The sequence below is a fragment of the Drosophila takahashii genome, chromosome 3R, assembly GCF_030179915.1.
Source record: "Drosophila takahashii strain IR98-3 E-12201 chromosome 3R, DtakHiC1v2, whole genome shotgun sequence".
NCBI classification, from domain to species: Eukaryota; Metazoa; Arthropoda; class Insecta; order Diptera; family Drosophilidae; genus Drosophila; species Drosophila takahashii.
In genome coordinates this window covers 8459004-8477295 of record NC_091681.1, presented here as the reverse complement: position 1 = coordinate 8477295, position 18292 = coordinate 8459004, and the positions used below count along the sequence as shown (strand labels likewise).

The following is an 18292-nucleotide window of genomic DNA, read 5'->3' as shown; positions in this document are numbered from 1 at the left end:
TTTCCGGTATTGCTTTGATCCAGCGCCGGCACAAATCCTTGCCACAGCTCATTGTCCTGCTGCTGGAAGCCAGCGCTATTTCCATAATAAATCGAAGCATCGACTCGAAAATTAATATGGCTAAGTGCAACCGAAAGCGAGAATAGCAAATCAAACAAGCAGAAGCACGCAAATGAAGTGCAGGACCAACGGAAAGGTGGGAATATCCTTCGATCCTCGACCCCCCTCTCCTGCAGGTCCAGACGGAGGATTTGGCTTCCACTTCAGTGCCCCCATCCTGTCCTGTCCTGCCAGGGCATTGTTGTTGGCCGTTTTTGAATGCTTTAGCAGTTTGGTCAATATTTGTGCTGCGCTTTTGCGTGTCCTGTCCTTAGTTCCTGGATCCTGCCTGCATATGCAGATGTCGTAGACGCAGCATAGGTGCACTGAAAAATGTCAGTTAATCAAATTTAAGATAGGGTAATATTTCCAAATCTACCTAACATTAAATTGAACTTAATTGAATAAATCGAATGTAGGTATTTTCAGAACTAATCAGCACAATCTTTATCTCTGACAAGAAATAGAAATTATATTTTAAAATCTGTAAAAACATAGTCAAATTAAGAAAAATGTTCTTAAATTAAGAACGATTAATAAGAATGAGTCAAAACCGATTGTACAAGAAATTTAGAAATTTAAAGTCTTAAAAAATGTTAATATTTTTAAATATATTTACCTAAAGGTATTGCGTTTCCAAAATCTTCTTAGTAAGTTGGCAGCATCAATAAACTAGATTTTAAATAATATTAAACATAACAAGAATCATAGGCAGTAAACTAACGAAAAGGATTCAACAGCAATCACAGTTTTTCGAGTGCAGCAATCCCGGTGCTTTTACCCAGGCTTCTCGTCGAGCTCTCCCTTCGTTTTTTCAATGGGTTAACAACATAAAAACAGGCTTACACCTCGCTTAGGCTCAGCCACCCAAAGACTCTCGGGCATTTGGGCAGAATATTTACATGCTGCTGCCCCGCCCACCTGAGAACGACCTGAGTACCTGGACACCTGAGCTGCTGTCTTTGGATTCTTCAGTAGATTAGCATGCCAGCCACCTCCCCCAAACATTTTCTAACATTCGAAATTTATTTTCGACAAATTTCAGCTTTCTTTGCCGTGTGCTCTCATTTGGTGTAATGGATAAAACTTGTCTAAAACTTATTGAATGTATTTTCCATTTCATCGATGGATATCCATCAATTTGTGATGGGTTTTCTTGCTGTCATAGTTTAGTTTTCCATTGCATGCGGTCGGCTTGGCCTCAATGCATCAATGGTCATAACAACAAGCCCCTCCAGTCCCTCGGGTTGGCCTCCTTTTTTCGAGTCCATTTTGCAAATTTCAGCCAAGATGAGTGCAGACAGTTGAACTGAATTATGCACACGTTCTATATGCCTTTCAATTGCTTGTGGCCACATTGCAAATATGCTGCATATTCTGCCGAGCCGACTCGGTGGAAATCTGGAAATCATAATTAATCTGCTGCCAATTCGAGTTAGGCGGGATACGGCTTTACGGGATACGATTTTGGAAGCGATGGTAATTGCAATTCCGGATTACCAAGGTAGTTACTATGCTAATTGTTGCCAAAGTCAAGGGCTCTTAAAACCGGATATTTTGAGGTTGAAAAGTGAAAAAATCCCCGCTTTATCAAAATATGAAATGCAAGTGCATGATTAAGTTCAGATAGTAGCCAACTAACTTTCGAATCTATTGATATCTTCCAGGATGACTACTTTCCGGAACATATTAACAGTCGAACACACACATTCTAGCCAACTTTCTTTGACCGCTTTGAGGTTTTAATTTGCGTTTCGAGCCAACTTTATCGAGCTACCAATCAAAGGTCAACCACTTCACTCGCACACACACACATTCTGGTGGAGACCCAAAACTTTATGCATCATTTGCATGGCAAACTGCTTGACGCTCTATAACTCCACCCCCGGAGGGTTTTAATGGAAATCAATTCAGCTGAAAATTAAAGCAAACTTGTGCGAAATTCTTCAGAAGTTGGACTCTCCGGTCGGCCAAACCCATTTCGTGTCCCATTGATCATCCAAATGCTACGCACTGGGCCACATTCACTGCCAATTTGTTGTCGCCTTTGAGCTGCCTTTGTGTTATTTACTAAAAACTTAAAGGACTCAATAAAATTGCCCTGGGATGCACGCGCTATTCCCGTTCTGTTTTGATCCTATGCAAACAGGCAGATAAAAAGTTACCCAGTAACTGACAAGAGCAGAAGCAGGTCGTCTGGCTCTGATTGTGAGTTTCGCAGTCCAGGATCCAGAGATTCTGGGACCACACTTCGCCGGCCTCCCATTCCAAGGTCCCAGTTGCCCTGTGCGGCGAAAGGTCAGCATTTGTGTTTGCTTTGTAATTTGTTTATGCAAAATTGCCAGAGCAATTTCATAATGGGTCAAAAGAGAAATCAACTTTTGTGGAGAGTGCTTTAAAATGCATGACAACCACAGCCAGTAGCCGGGCCGGAAAATGCGCCTGATTGCTGCCAGGTTGTTGTCGTCGTCGGCTAAATGGACCGGATGTCACAAACTAAAGTTTCCAGTTGTTTTCCTTTTTTTTTCTACCTTTTCTGAGGGTATTCGAATTTTTCTCAGCTCTTAGTAACGCATGAAAAGCGGATCGATTGTAGCTGCAGAAACATGAATAAACCACCTGAAGAGAATCATTCTTTAATTTCAAATAGGAACTAATATGATATTTTTCCATTTTCAGTCGCTTAGAACGGAACTCTAATTAAGGGGATTTACATATTATCGGCTATACCGCCAGAGTATTTGTGCTTCTGCTTTCTAAAGTTCGTTTTCATACTGGTTTTTTTGCAATCACACATGCTCACTGAAATGGTTGTGACCGCCATTTGTTGTTTGGACGCCGGACCGTCGGGTTGATTTGGCTTTTAGTTTGCTCTGCTCCCCCGGGGATTTTCGCCTTTGTCCCGTAAAAGGGGTTTCCCTACGAAGCTCCGGGTGCGAGACCGGAGTTTTGCATAGTTTAAGGCTTTTAGTTTTAGACATTTGACTTGACAACTTTCTGATGGCAAAAAGTCGAAGAACCTCATGCCGCTTGGTGTTAATATGATGAGCATTCTTTCTGTCCCCTTTTCTCCGCTGAGGTGATGGAAAATTGCATTCCCGTGGTATGTTTGCACGGAATCAATACAATATTGGGATCGACTCGGAAAAGTAATTGCAAATGTTTGCAAAATTGCTATTTGATGACGGAAGTGCAATGCATTTCCCGTCTGCGCAGTCTGCATTTTCAGTTGCCAGCTATATGTGTAAGGGAATGGAATGGAGTGACTCTCTCCTTAAATGGACAGGTGTGGGTGGAAATGGAGGAAGTGTGTGGTGGGAGCAACAGTTGGCTGCAGGTCAAACACCTTTATTCTATATTCCTATTCTTTTACATAAGGCATGTTTTTTTAATTTTAACTTACCCATTTTTAATATGATGAACCTTCTTCGTCTTTTTATACTTTATTATATATAAGTGAAAATAAATATATGCATATTAAATGCAAAGACTTTTAGTATCTATTTGAATTAAAAACAAAAACGTAATATTTAATAAAGAACATATTAAATACTGGCACTTTCATATTGTCGCTCGCGACATTTGAACACCTTTAAAGTAAAAAAAAAATGGGAAAAAAATATATTTAAATTTTATAAAAATGGATTATTCTTTTCACTCTTTCAAAGCTCTATTTTGTGTAAAAATCTTGATTTTTTACCACTTTTAGTTTTTAAGATATCGTTAAAAAACTGCAGTATTCGCTCGGGACAAAAATAGAAGTGGATTTCGGGGAAGTTCACTCAACACCATAATTTAGCTAATTCTGTTGGAATATTTGAATGCGAATTTTTTTTAGAATGTTATCAAAACATGTCGCTTTAAAATGGCTTTGGTTTTACTCAAAAATTGTTTGCCGTTTTTTTTTATGCAGCTTCAAACACATTCGCTCGGGACACGTCGACCGGGACATTTTTTCTCACCGTTTTGTAAAATGGATTTCTTTACTTGTATCCCTCAATTGCTGGGTGTATTGCTTTTAACTTAATAGTTTAACATGTAAATGAAGCATTCAGTACAGGAAAAGGTCACATATTAGCATTTCTATAGGATAAATTTAGAACAGAAGACGAGTCCAAAAAATAACAAAAAATAGTTAAAAGCTAACTTTTGCGTATATTGATGGGGTTTGTCAAAAAAATAATCAAATTATACTCAAAATTTTAGTTTAGCTCAGGATCCAACTAATTAAAAACTAATATGGCGGCAAAATCATGTGGAAATATGTTTTTTTCAAGTTTCAAGTTTTTTGGCTTGGTGGAATTTTTGGTGGAAGTGCCCACATAATTATTTAACTTGAAAATATTTGAAGCAAGTCCGAAAATATTAGACTCATTGGTAGTCTTATTACTTAACATATTTTACGTCATAAACAATTTATTTCATATTTGGATTTCTTTGGATTTATTATATTTTTTTTTATCAGAGTATCAGAGTTATCATATAAATCAATCATTATGGTCCCATAAAATAGGCAAAGACAGATTTTGTAGCAGTTTCGAAATTGTTGTTAGAAATTTAACAAATAACATACACATAGTATCACTTTTCAGTAAACATTGCAAACACAAGAGTAAATAAATATTCATGGCCTTGTTTGCCACTGTTCACTTAACACCCATCTTAAACATAAGATGTAAGATGTTTTTGTTTGTAAGCCGCAGGCGCTTTGTTTTTATTAAAAGGTGTCGCTTTCCAAATAAAATGAACTTAAATTGCAGTAATTACCAGAAATATTTTTGCATTTCTTTAATCATTTCAAGAAGCGACGGGAGCTGCAATGGAAGCTCCCGAGGTAAACCACTTGCTACTTGTACATACATATATGCGCGTCCATATGCGAAATGTGCGAATATATTAAAGCGCATATTTATTTACCTGAATGGATGACCAACGATTACAAGAATCCCAGTTGGAGGGCCAGAGCAGACCAAACCGATGCTTTTGCGTTTGCAGCTGCAAGTGCAACATTTCACTGTCACTTATGCATGTCCGCTTGTCATTTAAGCACAGCTTGACTCGGGTCCATACATATATATAAATATACATATATATGTTCGCATGTGAATGTTCAGCGTTCGGATATATGTTGTTTTATTAACGACAGGCAGAGGGCTGAAGTTCCTCCCCTTCTGCTGATGGGTCCAGTGAATTAAATTGTAAAGATTTCTCTTGCATTCAATGAGATTTTTGTGTTTTTTTCGCCGTCGGATGGCTTTCCTTTTGATTTTTTGATACACCTCAGCCTTGCCCCCATTCAGTGTAGCAATTTAAATTAATTCCCCAGCAGATTATCGCCATTACACCGACTTAATGTACACAGCAAATTAACGATGTGCCAAGACAATGCAGTAAGTTGCGAGTCACTCTGGAATCCTTCGAATGCAATAAGTGCGAATTCATGTGAGGCATTTCTTAAATTCCGTCGTTGCAATTAACCCATTCACGGCCAAATTAAAGTGATTGCATCGAAAAGGGATTTCCAACCAGCACTGATTATTAAGAGCAGTTAACATTTTTTTTAAAATAAATTGTTTGCTAATTTTGTTTGACAAAGAGGTAAAATGGTATTTTATTTTAAATAGTAGCTACACCTTTCTGATAGTGTCTCAAATTTAGGAATGCAACTTAAAGGGTTAATTTGCTTCTCTCTCATGCCACTACAATTTCAAATGTATTTATTTGTCTATTTAACTAATTAGATTTGAGGCTCCGGCAATTTTCAGGGGGGGACTATTAATAATTGCATTTTTCATTTACCCCAAAACGGAGCACTATTTAAATATTCAACAAGTAAAAAATTAGATGGGTACTTTGCCCAGAACGCAGCTGTTTAGACTTTTTAAGCTCCGGTAAGTCAGACCAAATAAATCTCACGGATTCACCCTCGGCCATTTAGCAGATACGTCGATGTGCTGGGAAAGCTTTCATTAAACTGACAACTCTGGGAGAAACAAAGCGCGAAACTTGGCTGGCATTGCGTAATTGACTTGCTGCTGGACCCCAGAACCTCGATCCAAGTGGGAATGGCTGATGGGAGTGCTAAAAGTTACGTCCGTGTCATAGTTTTATTTGTGCCCGCCCCTCCAAGTCGAAAGATGCCTTCAACTTGTGGCTTCGGTGCGCTTCCTCCTTGACTTTGAATACCCTTGACAAGGTATTTTATCTTTGTTCATTTCGTTGATTTTGTGTAGCATTATTCTACGTTTGAAATATTTAATTTTTTAATTTATCCTAGTAATTTTTTAAGTTTATTCATTTAAAACTCCTTTTTTTTTAAATGATAAAGGGTTCTGCTTAACTATTTAAATATTATTAGGTTGCCTTTACAATAAAATTTATTAGCTAATTTATTATTATTAAGTTACAGTACCAGCTTTAGTAAAGCATAAATAGCATAAATACACCTTTTCCTGCTAGAGTATTCAACATTTCAGTCCCCCCTGTAATCCCTCCTTTTCCGTTTTTTTTATTCTATTTCGAGGACTTTTTTCGGCGCTTACTTACGATAACTTTATGACGCTTATCGCTACAAATGTGCTTGTATCTGGGCGCTCTCTTCGTATCTCAGTATCTGTATCTTTATTTGGCCAGCGAGTACATTCCGAGCGCGCCACATAAAAGTAAAGTGTAGCCAAGTTGATGCCATCGGGGAGCTGCCAAAGTGGGTGGCTTCGTCAGAGTTCTGGGTACAGGAGCAGGAGAAGGAAACCAGCTTTACTTCTAAGTAACTTATGCCATAATTTCACCCGATTCCACAGCCCGGCGAAGCCCAAAAACGCTGGCCACTCTGCCAGGGAATCGTAATCGCAAAAAGGAGTCGTCTGCCAAATATTATTTTTTATATTTATTCGACTTTTTTCGCCCTTGCTGCTTAATGTTTATTATGAATGTTACTCGTGAGCGTATTTAGTTAATTTTATTTCACACAAGAGAAGTCAGAAAAAGGCCACCGAATCCGCCGGAATGTTTGCCAGTCTTTTTATCCGCATTTCTTCCCTTCCCGGACTCGAGTCGAGTCGAGTGCCGGCTGAAAATTAAGTTAACGCCATCAACGCATCGCCAGTGTCTCAGTGGGGTCTACGAGTCTATGAGTCTGCATCTGCGGCTGGGCAAATTAGAAGCCAGTAAACATGGCGAAAAAGGCAGGCGCTTATCTGCGTTAAGTAGATGAGAAAAGTTTGTGGCTCGGCGCGTTGATAAGTTGAATTACAAGAGCACATATTTCTTTCATGGCAGTCCTGAACCGTGAACCCATCCCCCAACTCGCCTATTTTCTCGTAACCCCCTCGATAAAACTCCCACTCCCGGGAAACGTCTCCCAATTGGTAGATAGACACACATTACCTCGGGCGAACCGGCATATGCATTAATTTGTTTATACTCGCTGAGCTTTGGCTTTGTTAACAAGAAGAACTTCTAAGCACAGCTCAATCTGCTTTTATGCACCCCCTCTTTCACTGAAAAACAAAGACTTCGCTAAATAAATTTCAATTTCTTCGAAAGTTATTTGAAAGTCCCAAGATTTCGATTTTTTAGACGTGCAAAACAAGGGGTGAAACATTTTAAAAAGTAAAACGCTTCATACAAATTTTATTTTAATTTGCATTTTAAAATTTTTTTTATTTTTATTTTTAAAACGTTTTTATATGAAAACGGCACCTAAAACGTTGTATAATTTTCCCTGTGAAACTAATATCAAAATAATATAAAGTTTTTAAATGAGTTCTTTGAAAGCATTAAAACTGAGAGACCAGTTTGCGTAGAAACGGACGGACGGACGGACAGACGGACAGAGATAGATCGAACAGGAAACTTCTACTTCACTGCGTTTCAAAATTCTGACTGACCATCTGCAAGGGTATATAATAAATAATTAAAATCAGGGACCGTAAGGCTCAGATGACACGTTCAATTTTTAGCCCCAATTTATTGTGACAATTTTTCATTTCTGTGAGTTAAATAAGTGCAAGCGAGTTAGGATTAATATGATATTGCGCCTCCATAATTGGTGTTATTGGTAGAGCAGTCAAAAATATTTGATTCTCTCTCGCGCTCGTTTGAAGTCCCATTAAAGAAAAATTGCTACAATAAATTGACGTTAAAAATTGAATGTGTCATCTGAGCCTAAATAACAGTTATTTGAGATTTTTATTTTAAAAAGTATACTGTGATATTTTGTTTTAAACGTCAAAAATAACGTTCTTTTTACTCTTGTCCACAAAGTATATGCATGTCAACAAATCTGGAAAGCAAATTAACTGTTATTTGTTCATGTCTATAAAGTGCATAAAAATCAGTTAAATTGTTAATTAAAACTTGTACAAATCTCAGTAGGCCTTTTAAAATAAAAATCACAAATAACTGTTATTTACGGTCCCTGAATAAAATATTTGATATGTTATGTTATTATTCAGACATGCAGTTCACATTACGCAAAGAAGAGAATATTACCTTTAGTTTACTATTTAATTTTTTCAAATCGAAATCGAGCAATTAATTAATTAATTGTTCTTTCTCTCCAAAATAAGTATAGGAAACGATTTCTTTTAGTGCATACTCCCCCTTTAATGGCTCAGTAGCCCAGTGTCAGCGACATTGGCTGGGGAGTCTGAACGCCAGGAGTAGCCGAGGAAACAGCATTAAATTGGCGACACTGTTGCCCAAATCTGCGCTGCTTAAATGCAAACTGCCCAACTTTGTTGCATTGGCAGTGCACTCGCAATGACCTTCGGATGAGGTGTGGCCCCCGGAACTGTGGGCGTGGCCCAAAGGCAAACACGTCGCCAGCGACTTAATTAGATCCCAGTTTATGCCAGCGCGGCACTTTATGGCAAAGGTTTAAAGTGACCATTAGGTCGAACGACGCTCCAAGCCCTCGAGATAGGGACCCTGCTGCCGGCTAAACGGACCCTTTAATGCTTTGAAAATATACTCAGAGTACAATGTTATGCAATTATTGGTGGTGAAAACATCTAGGGCGTTTTGTTCTTTTGCAGGTAGAAAAAACGATTGCCAGGACCCGGCAGAAAGACGGACTCGCGGAACTGCTCCAGATCGAACTTGTTGGCCTCGTAGACAAAGGGCTGTGGCTTGGCCGTCGAGGGGCTGGGAGATTCCTTCGGCGCCTCTTCGACAGTCACTTCGGGTACTGCTGGTTGGTTCCAGCGCGCCAGAAGAGCCCAGATATCCCGCTCCTCCTCCACCTCCTTCTTTTCCTCCACCACCTCGGGAATGGACTCCACACTGGAGCTCGAGAACTTGGGGCGAACTTCCTGGCACGCCTTGCGCCTCGCGAAATCCTTCTCGATCCGCTGGACAATCGGATGGCGTCGCTCCTTGACCACCGCACACAGATTCTCGCCGTGGTGAAAGTTCTCCAGTATATAGTTATTACGACGCACAATCACGTCCACCTCGAACTCCTGATCCTCGGTCAGATCACACTCCCGCAAGTCCACGTACAAGACCTTGAGGTAAAGATGCTAGTATTATCTTAAGTATTACTTTGGCAACTTTATGGTAACCCAAAGAATGAGGTTGGTGACCTAACAGCGACATGCAAATTTATCAAATTTACCATTGGTTTTTTGCAGCGTATTTCTAGCAACCGAACTTGTGTATTAAATTAACTTGAATTGAATTAGTAAAATGTATAAGTGTAGCTTAGTTCTATGATTTATCCAATTAAAATTTAATTAATTTATGTTTGTTCTTAGTGCTTGCAACTCTAAAAGAGTCCAATACTTACCCGGGTGTTTTTCTCCAGAGACCTCAGTATTTGATTTCCTTGGGAGTTGCCTATGTTGATGGCGGCCATTTCGAGGCTGATCAGAGGTGTGTGACTGCGCAGCAGGGTGCCTATGTCACGGGCAAATAGTCCCTGGGTAGTGTCGACCCCCGAGATGTTGAGGGCCATCACATGCGGGGTGCCGATGATGCTTGTGATGAGCGAGTGCAGGGCCAGTTCGTTGAGCGGATTGTGGGCCAGGCCCAGGTACTCCAGAACCCCTTCCTGGGACTGGCTCAAGGCCTCGCCCAGCACCAGGGCAGAATTGGAGCCCAGTCGATTGTACTCCAGCTGCATAATGCGGTACATCCTTGGGCGCTTCAGCAAATAGGACAGCCCTTCGCTGCACTCATCCGTCATATGGGCGTAGCCGAAATCCACCTCTTCCAGAGAATCCAAGGTCTGCAGAGCGCGGGCCAGGATGCGAAACTTTTTTAGATTCAAGCGGCTGTTTCGCAGCTTGAAGGTCTGCAGGTTCGGTAGGCAGCGTAAGCCTCTGCTCAGACGCACCATATCACCGTCTGAGAACTTCAAATATCGGCTGCAAGATGGGGATAAAATATAATGGAAAATTTTAAATATTTAAGTCAAAAGCTGGTGGCGCCTCTAGCTACATGTACCTACTTCTAACTATAATTTTAGTACTGGTCTTACCTTTGATAGTCCTTCACATCCGGTGGTCCCAAAAACTCCAGTGTGAACGACGTCATATTGCCGAAAAAGCGCACAAATCCCAGGTCGATATGATGGCAGTGAATATCCGGATAGTCATAGCGCTTGATGCGCTCCAGCATCAGCTGCTTGTTGCGCTTGTCAGGCTTTGTGTCCTCATCATCGGCAACTTCTGGCGCAACATTGATACTAAACACGTCTTGTATGGGCGGCTCCTTCTTTTTCTTTTTCTTCTTGGCCAACCGATCCGGGTTCTTCAAGGCGATCAGTTTCTCCTGGCGCCGCTTCTTGCGCTCCACGCGATCTGCCCGTTTCCTGGCGATGGCATCCCGAGCCAGCTGGCGGTTGGCATTGCGCTGACGTCGCGCATTCTTACGGATCGTGTCCTCGTCCTCGGATTCCGCATGCCAGAAAGTGATGGCGGCCTCGCTACTTGAACTAGACTCCTGCTCCTCCTCGCCCTCGTCATCGATTCCCAGATCCGTATCGGGTTCATCGCTGGAAATATCCTCCTCGTCGGAAGACTCGGAGGTTATATCTTCCTCGGGTTCGCTCTCGAGGTACTTAGAAAAGGCGTAGTCAGGCATCGCCTGCAGCTTACGGACGTGCATTGAGTTCACGTACTCCCAAACCTTCTCAGCCAATTGAGCCAGCTTCTTCTCGGGCTTCACGTTCACGGGACAGGACTCCACCTGCTCCACAAATTTTCTGCTCACGCCCTCAGACTTCCAGTCGAACTCGTTCCAGCGCTTCAGGTGCAACGTCTTGTCCAGCGTCTTGCTCAGCACCACGCGTCGCCAAAAGCGCTGGTCGTCGATCAAATAGCATTCCCTTTAATTAAATTTATTACTATGGGTTTAGCACACAAAGTCAAAATTATTGGCGCCCTCGGGTGGATTGAATGAAATAGTATTATTTGTAAGGAACTTATTTTAAAATATATAGAGTACAAAAATACTCTTAAAATGGTAATATTTTACAAAAAATAATTATTTCCAGGATCTTAGGTCTGCGATATATATGAAACTATTTTCAAAGGACCTACCTCAAAGGTAACTCCACATCTAGGGCGTCATAAAATATCCTCATTAGCTGTGGACTCTCCTGCAAGGTTGGTGATATGCCCCGGACGCCCAGCTTGGCCAAACTCTTAACGCACAGATTTCCCAGTGTGTCCAAGTTTCCGTCAATGAACGCCTCGGCAAAAAGCTCGCGGTTCCGTTCACTGTACAGGTTCAAGGTCTGCGGCGAGGGCTTGAAGAGCTCATACGTAGCCAGAAGAATCGGATCAGTTGGAGCCCGAAATTTCTGTGCATAGTGCGGCTGCACAGCCTCCTCCTCATCGTCAAAGTCCATTTTGACAAGTTTTTTTTGAGTAAATTCTTGTATTTTGTTTGTAAGATTAAGGTCTTATTTTGAAGTTAGTTTCTGGAAGTCCTTGATGAGTCTACAATTTATTTACATAGTAAAAACATTTCATTTATTACGTTAATTTTAATAACTTGCAGAGTTGAAAATCTTTTTGCATCTTCTACAAATATGTTATTGATTTACATATATGAATAAAGAATACATAGTGTTGATTGGTAAGTAAATACTTTTATTGCGTAAATATTGAGGTATAAAAGGCTTTCGGTGTCATTTCCTCTTGTTAAACTTAATTCCGTATTATATTTTTTGTTAGTTTTGTTAAAAACGATATAAATGATTACTGTCCAATTACCCTCCGTTCCGTGCGTAACGGATAATTTGAGAAAACCTGCCAGGGATATTCCCCACTTAAGGCGCACTTTAAGCGTTTGCTAATATTTGCTGCTAATGTCTCACAAGCACTTGCCAAGCACTCGAAGCAAATTTAAATTAAGCTAACCTAATTGAGAAGCACGGAACAGTTTCTTTTTGTGGCCAGAACCGCTTCGTCCGCCCCGTCCACCCAATATTCAGCGCTTTGTTTTGATGGCGGAGCTGCCAGGGGCTTCACCTTGCCGGCTATTTTTCTACCTAATGAAATAAAAATAGATGTTGTTAGAGCTGCTCGCTGAGTGTGCTCGTCTTGTCCGGGTGCTTTTGTGCTCGGATCGGTGATGACCCCCAAGTCTGGGAAGAGGTTTCTATGGTACGTGTATATGCAGATGCTCTTACCTCTTGGATGTTGCACCGTGCCAAAACATACGACGTTCAGTTTGATTAGACCTATATTATTTATTTAATTTAATAATTTTGTATCTATGTGGGATATAAAAAACATCGAAGGTGTGAAGAAAGTGGTTTTTAATAATTTCGCTCGCCAATTAAAGGGGTAAGGAATGTAAACCACATAGGGGAGATTTAAATATGTTTACTTAAATGAAAAAGTGTATTAAACTCCATTAATATATTATGTTATAGTCAACGCTAAAATATTTTGCACATTTAATCTAATAGCAAATGCGAGATCAGAACCAATAATATGCATCATTAAATTCCTTTTTGGCAGCTATACTAATCAGTTCTGTCACTAAATTATTAGATAAAATCCAAGGACTGCCAAAATCGGAGGACATTTTCCACGGTGTGGACCTATGAAATTCCTGGCTTTGAGAATTTACCCTGGGTTGATTTTCTCTCCAGTGGAAGTGGAGCTCCTTGTCCCCAGCTCCCAGTACAAATTAAGTGCATGCCAGGACGAAATTCGCCTCTCAGCCCACTTCTCAGCACCGTCCCACATCTTTTGCCCTTTTCTGTAAACGACAACTGCATTGCTAAGTGGAAGTTCGACCATGACTTTTGCTTTCGCTTCGTCAATCACCTTTTTATCTGGAAGGACATTACCAAGCCAGCTCAACTCGGATTCGGTCTTACCAACTTGTCCTTCCTCGCATGTCCTTCCCGGTTTTATATATATGTGTGTGTTGGCGGGTGTGACAAAATTTATTACAACCTTTGGGAATTCTTTTAAGTAGTTGCTCGATTCAAAATAATTTTCCATTTATCACTGTGATAACAAAACAGTTTTCCCCCTAGCCACAAACCAGCGCGAGAGTGGCGAAATAACATCAGAAGCAGCGAACATTATGAGTGGGTGGGGTGGTAGTGGGGGTGGTGATGGTGGGCGGTAAAGAGTGCCAGTAGATGGCTGGAGTGGGCGGTGGAGGACATGGGGGCGTGGCAATGTCTTGGCCAAAATAAAGTGCTCTTTCGCAAATCTCGCTCCTGTTGTAGTCGTCCTGGGAGTTGAGTTCAGCTGAAACTCAAGACTGGCTGCGGTCGTTAGGGAGAGCGCCTTGCCGGACGGTCTCTAATGATAAATGCCGGGCAGCAGGTGATTTAAAATAATTTCGGTCAGCGCGTGAAAAGTATTTCTTGTTGCCGCTGTTGTTTTCAAATTTTTGAAATTTACGACGTGCCGTTCGTCTCGAGGCAGCAAAGTCCTGCCGGTAGCCTCCAGGCGAAAAGGCCAAAAAGTTGGCGCGATTGCTTTACAGACATGTTTGCAGCATTGGCCCAAGGGACGTTATAAACCGGAAATGGTGCTGCCTCGAAGAAAAAATGGAACTTTCAGTCGCGACACGACCGAGTTCCCCTTTCTCTGGTTGGCATGGATGCCACAAAAGAGTTTAGCCGAAACTTTGCTTTTGCATTTGCCGCATTCCCGGGCCGGGCTGGGGCTCTCTTTTCTAAGGATTTTTGGCTTGTTGACTTTACAAAGGCGATGTCAGAGGCAGAAGGACATGGGCGGGATGGACAGGGTCAGAAGCAGGTGAGTGTGCAGGCAGGCCATCGCCAGACGCCATGCATCTTTCATGGCTGCGGCTCGAAACTTTCATTTGTGTTCGAGCCAACTTTGATGAACAAGTCCAGCAATGCGGTGTGCACTGCGAAAAATCCGGGCTATTTTGTGTAACTATTTGGAGGATTTTTTACTTTTCTTTAATAACAAAGTAGTAAAATCATTTCTGTGGAAACCAAACTACAAAATATATAAGTTTTTAATGAGTTCATTCACGTTAATAAAGGGTTGTTAAAAAATCGATAGTGGACACCATCGATGTTTTTGGCAATCGATGGTGGTCACTATCGATACTATCGATAGTATCAACAATTAAAAAAAATAAACAAATTGTTAAAATAGAGGAACATTATGAAAAACAAATTATGGAAAATGTGTGGTTGACTCATAAAAATTAGGGGGAAAGAAACGGTCTAACTTTTACACCGTTTAAAGTGAAACAAAATTCGATGTTTCCTAAATATTATAACCATCGATAGTATCGATAGTGCTATCGATTTTTTTTACCAACCCTATTTAAAAGCTAGTAAATATACAGCAGTTTTATCGGAATGAATTTAGTCCCTTCGACTTCAGTGTAGCTCCACTTAACTTTGGAACAAACTGCAGCTGCAAGTGCGAGAATTATGTACTCGGCCCATTGAGCAGCGCGTGTTGCGTCATTAGGCACACAGGATCCACAGGAAGCGGGATCCTGAAGAGCATGGGGCAGAAACTGGACGGACCAGACGCAGTCCAGTGCATTTGCATAATTTACAAAGTTTCCAGGCATATTGGTCAAGTTTCTCACTTTGTTTTATATTTTTCGGAGACTTGCCGCTGCCTGTTTATTAAGTCATCAATTAAAGGGGAGCATAAGTTGCATTGATTTTTAATGGCCCGACTTCCCGGGAACTGGGCACGGTCCACTGTCCGTCTTCCACGGACCTGACCTCAAATATTTGATGAGGCTCAGGACTGCTGCCCTCGAAACGCTCCTTCATCGAGTGATGATATTGGTTTAGTGCTGCATTGAGTCGAGTGCTCGATAAATAGCTCTTGACTCGCAGATGTAAGTGATGCCTTGTTTACGCAGCTCCTTGTCGGCCAAAACTCTTCATTTGGGCCATATTTTGCCGTGTTTAACTAGCTTTCTATGCAGATTGGCACTGGGTTGGTCGGTTGGCCTATCGGTCTGCTGGGAGGCCCTTCGAAGCTCGCAGATCGAACCCTTCACATAAAATCTAACGACATCGGAGCCGTTCGATACTGGCTGTCGGCAGCATTTACATACTTTCGGCAGGAATTAAAATTCAGCCAAAAACAAAAGGACAAACGAAAAGAATCTATGGAAAATGGCAAAAGTTTAGCATAAACTTTTGGCGCTTTACATGCAAAACTTGCAATTGGCAGTGGCCGAAGCGAACATGTTTTCCATCCCGGGACTGGGACTGCTGCTGCAACAAAGTTTCCGTAAGCCGATAGGGTTCTTTGTTTTAACGACTTAGTTTGTGGTCGGTCGAGGCTTTTGCCGCTTCCCTGCGAAGCCGGCGAAGTTTCACCGAATCTCGCTTGTCACTTCAAATCCGATCTCTGACGAGGGCGCCCAAAGAAGTCCCCCATAGGGCCAATAGAAAGGTAACCCCGATTTGGGGTTTAGGATTCGAGCAAAAGTGCACATATTGCACATCGCCTTTGGAGAAATGAAATAAAAAGAAAAAAATTAAAAAATGATTTAAGTCTGATTATTATAGATTGTTTTTATTTAATAAATGACATTCCAATCAAAAGTGTAAGTCCCTCTTTTTTCCCGTTGACCGCAGACACCCTGAGTTCACTTCTTGTGGCCAAAATGGACCTGGCTGCATTTCCTATATCACCTGGCTAATGAGCGAACATGTTCCGCTTATACGGGTTTTGTGGTTTCAAGGAAATGCTATGTTGTAGTTAATTTCAAACGCTCCGCCCACATCCCACCTCCAAAGACAGGTGCCCATGTATATGCAAACAGAGTCACATGTGTCGCATCTTTTTTTCATCATCAAACCTGATGCAATATAATCTCCTTAGCCGCAACGCATTTGAAATGTCATGCTCGTTGTCCCCATTGCTGTTTTGTTCGGATTCCACTGATGAGGGTCGCAGGATAGCAGCTGACGCACAACGAGGACGCGGACGAGGACGAGGACACAGACGGCTCTGTGTTCACAGTTGCGGCCAAAATGATAGCTTTGGATTTGGCGATAAATATACAAAATGGTTCTAGAAATTAAAAGTAAAAAAAAAAATATTTAGAAGATGCTTATTAAGAAATTGTTTTTTTTTTAGTGGAACATGTGTATTATGCAATTTATAACTAATTTTATTTATTTGTAGATAACGATAATAAATATTTTCCACCTCGGCTGTTCGTTCAATTGCATTTGTGAGTGTGCGAAGGCGTGTGTTTGAGAGTAAGAGTGTGAGCGTAGTTGGTGCTTTCAATTAAAATTTCAACGTGCACGTAACAACTTTTATTGAAATTACGATTGCAGGCAGGTGCATACACAGTCGGAGAAATGGCGAGCCAATGGCGGAGAAAGGGGACAAAGCGAGTGGGTACGCACACACTCACACTCAAACCCACACACCCACAGCGTCCAGTGGCATTGCATACTTTATGGCATACTTTTGAGCGCAGAGCAGATGACATACACACAAAAAAATTTGCTTGGTAAAATTGACCAACAAAGATAGTTACGTAACTATTAAAATAGTTACGTGTATTTTGTTTTTGCTTTGGGTTTGTGTCTTTGCTAATTGTGTGTATTTTGTTGTTGTGAAATGACAATTTACTTAGTAGAATTGACAATTTTGCTGGTTGGGGCCTGTTTGACAATTATTACAGTTGATTTTACCAAGTTTTTTTTTTGTGTGTAGGCATGCCATACGGGATGGCATTTGTAGAACATGGCTCTAATGAAGCCCAAATCGTGTTGGCACAATCGGTCTAATATTCAAAAGGCGAAAGCGCAACAAGCGCACGGGGAAAGTGGTGTGGGACCAATGCACCGGGAGAAAATAAACATCTCGATACTACGGCGATACTTGTTAAGTTGTAATCTTATAACTGGAAACTAATACTTACTATTCTTTGCTAGGCTCTTTAAATTTTAATAAAAATCCGAGTTTGAGTACATAAATTACTATTATAATTTTCAGAATTAGTATAAAAGCCACCAAATAATACCTACTCATTAAAAGTATAGAGCTTCTTTAATTTAACCCATTTGCATGAGAAAATAAATTCCTTAAATCAGTAATTAACATTTTTCTGAGTGCAGTCGAGGTCGCATGAGCAGCATTTTGCACTCGGAAGCATTATCAGCGACAATTAATTATGCGGATATTTGATTAATGTGGTCGCCCTGGACAACACATTGGCCAGTCGAGGGTTCAAAGGGGAAAGCGGTCAAAAGGGAAGTGTGGATGCGAGTCCACAGAAAACGAACTTCAACTGTCACAATAAAACTTGCCATTCTTCTCGCTTTCCATTCATGTATTCACATAATCCAAGATGAAAAATAGATTTTACCGAAAATTTCACTGCGCAAAATGCTGACAAGGACATTGCAAGGGGTGAATGGTGGTGGTGGTTCAGTGGGTCGGTGGTTGGCTGGCTGAGTGGTTGGCTGCTCGCCTGGGTTGTTACATCAGCTAAATGGTTAAGCGCAATAGTCGAAGTCGGAGTGGCCAAAAAAACTGCTACAAATTTTATATAAAAAACAAAAAAAGGCTGCAGACCGGCGACTGCTCTAAATGCTCCCGAAATTGCTGTTGGTTTTTGCTTTCGCCGTGCCCCCCTCACTCGCCTTTCACTCTTCCCACCACATTGCTCTTCCTCGGCCGAGTGACTTTGCTACATGACAATGAAAATCTGCATTGCTTTTATTTCGTTGGACTTT

General features: G+C 41.1%; 1 protein-coding gene across 1 annotated transcript; it reads right to left on the bottom strand.

Annotated features, from left to right (window-relative positions):
• Positions 1 to 9034: 9034 nt before the first annotated feature.
• LOC108055210 (uncharacterized) lies at positions 9035 to 12047 on the bottom strand. Its single transcript, XM_017138480.3, has 4 exons — positions 11646 to 12047; positions 10583 to 11431; positions 9890 to 10469; positions 9035 to 9608 (listed from the first exon to the last, which is right to left on the bottom strand). Exons 1-4 carry the CDS (start codon positions 11954 to 11956, stop codon positions 9114 to 9116), a joined length of 2235 nt encoding a protein of 744 aa, XP_016993969.2. The 5' UTR covers positions 11957 to 12047; the 3' UTR covers positions 9035 to 9113.
• Positions 12048 to 18292: the final 6245 nt, after the last annotated feature.

Excerpts from the sequence above, each read along its gene's own strand:
- LOC108055210 (XM_017138480.3), bottom strand. The coding sequence starts at position 11,956 with ATGGACTTTGACGATGAGGAGGAGGCTGTGCAGCCGCACTATGCACAG. Across the intron at positions 10,470-10,582 it reads GATGTGAAGGACTATCAAAG|CCGATATTTGAAGTTCTCAG; the intron begins GTAAGACCAGTA and ends CCCATCTTGCAG. Across the intron at positions 9,609-9,889 it reads CTCTGGAGAAAAACACCCGG|GTCTTGTACGTGGACTTGCG; the intron begins GTAAGTATTGGA and ends CTTTACCTCAAG.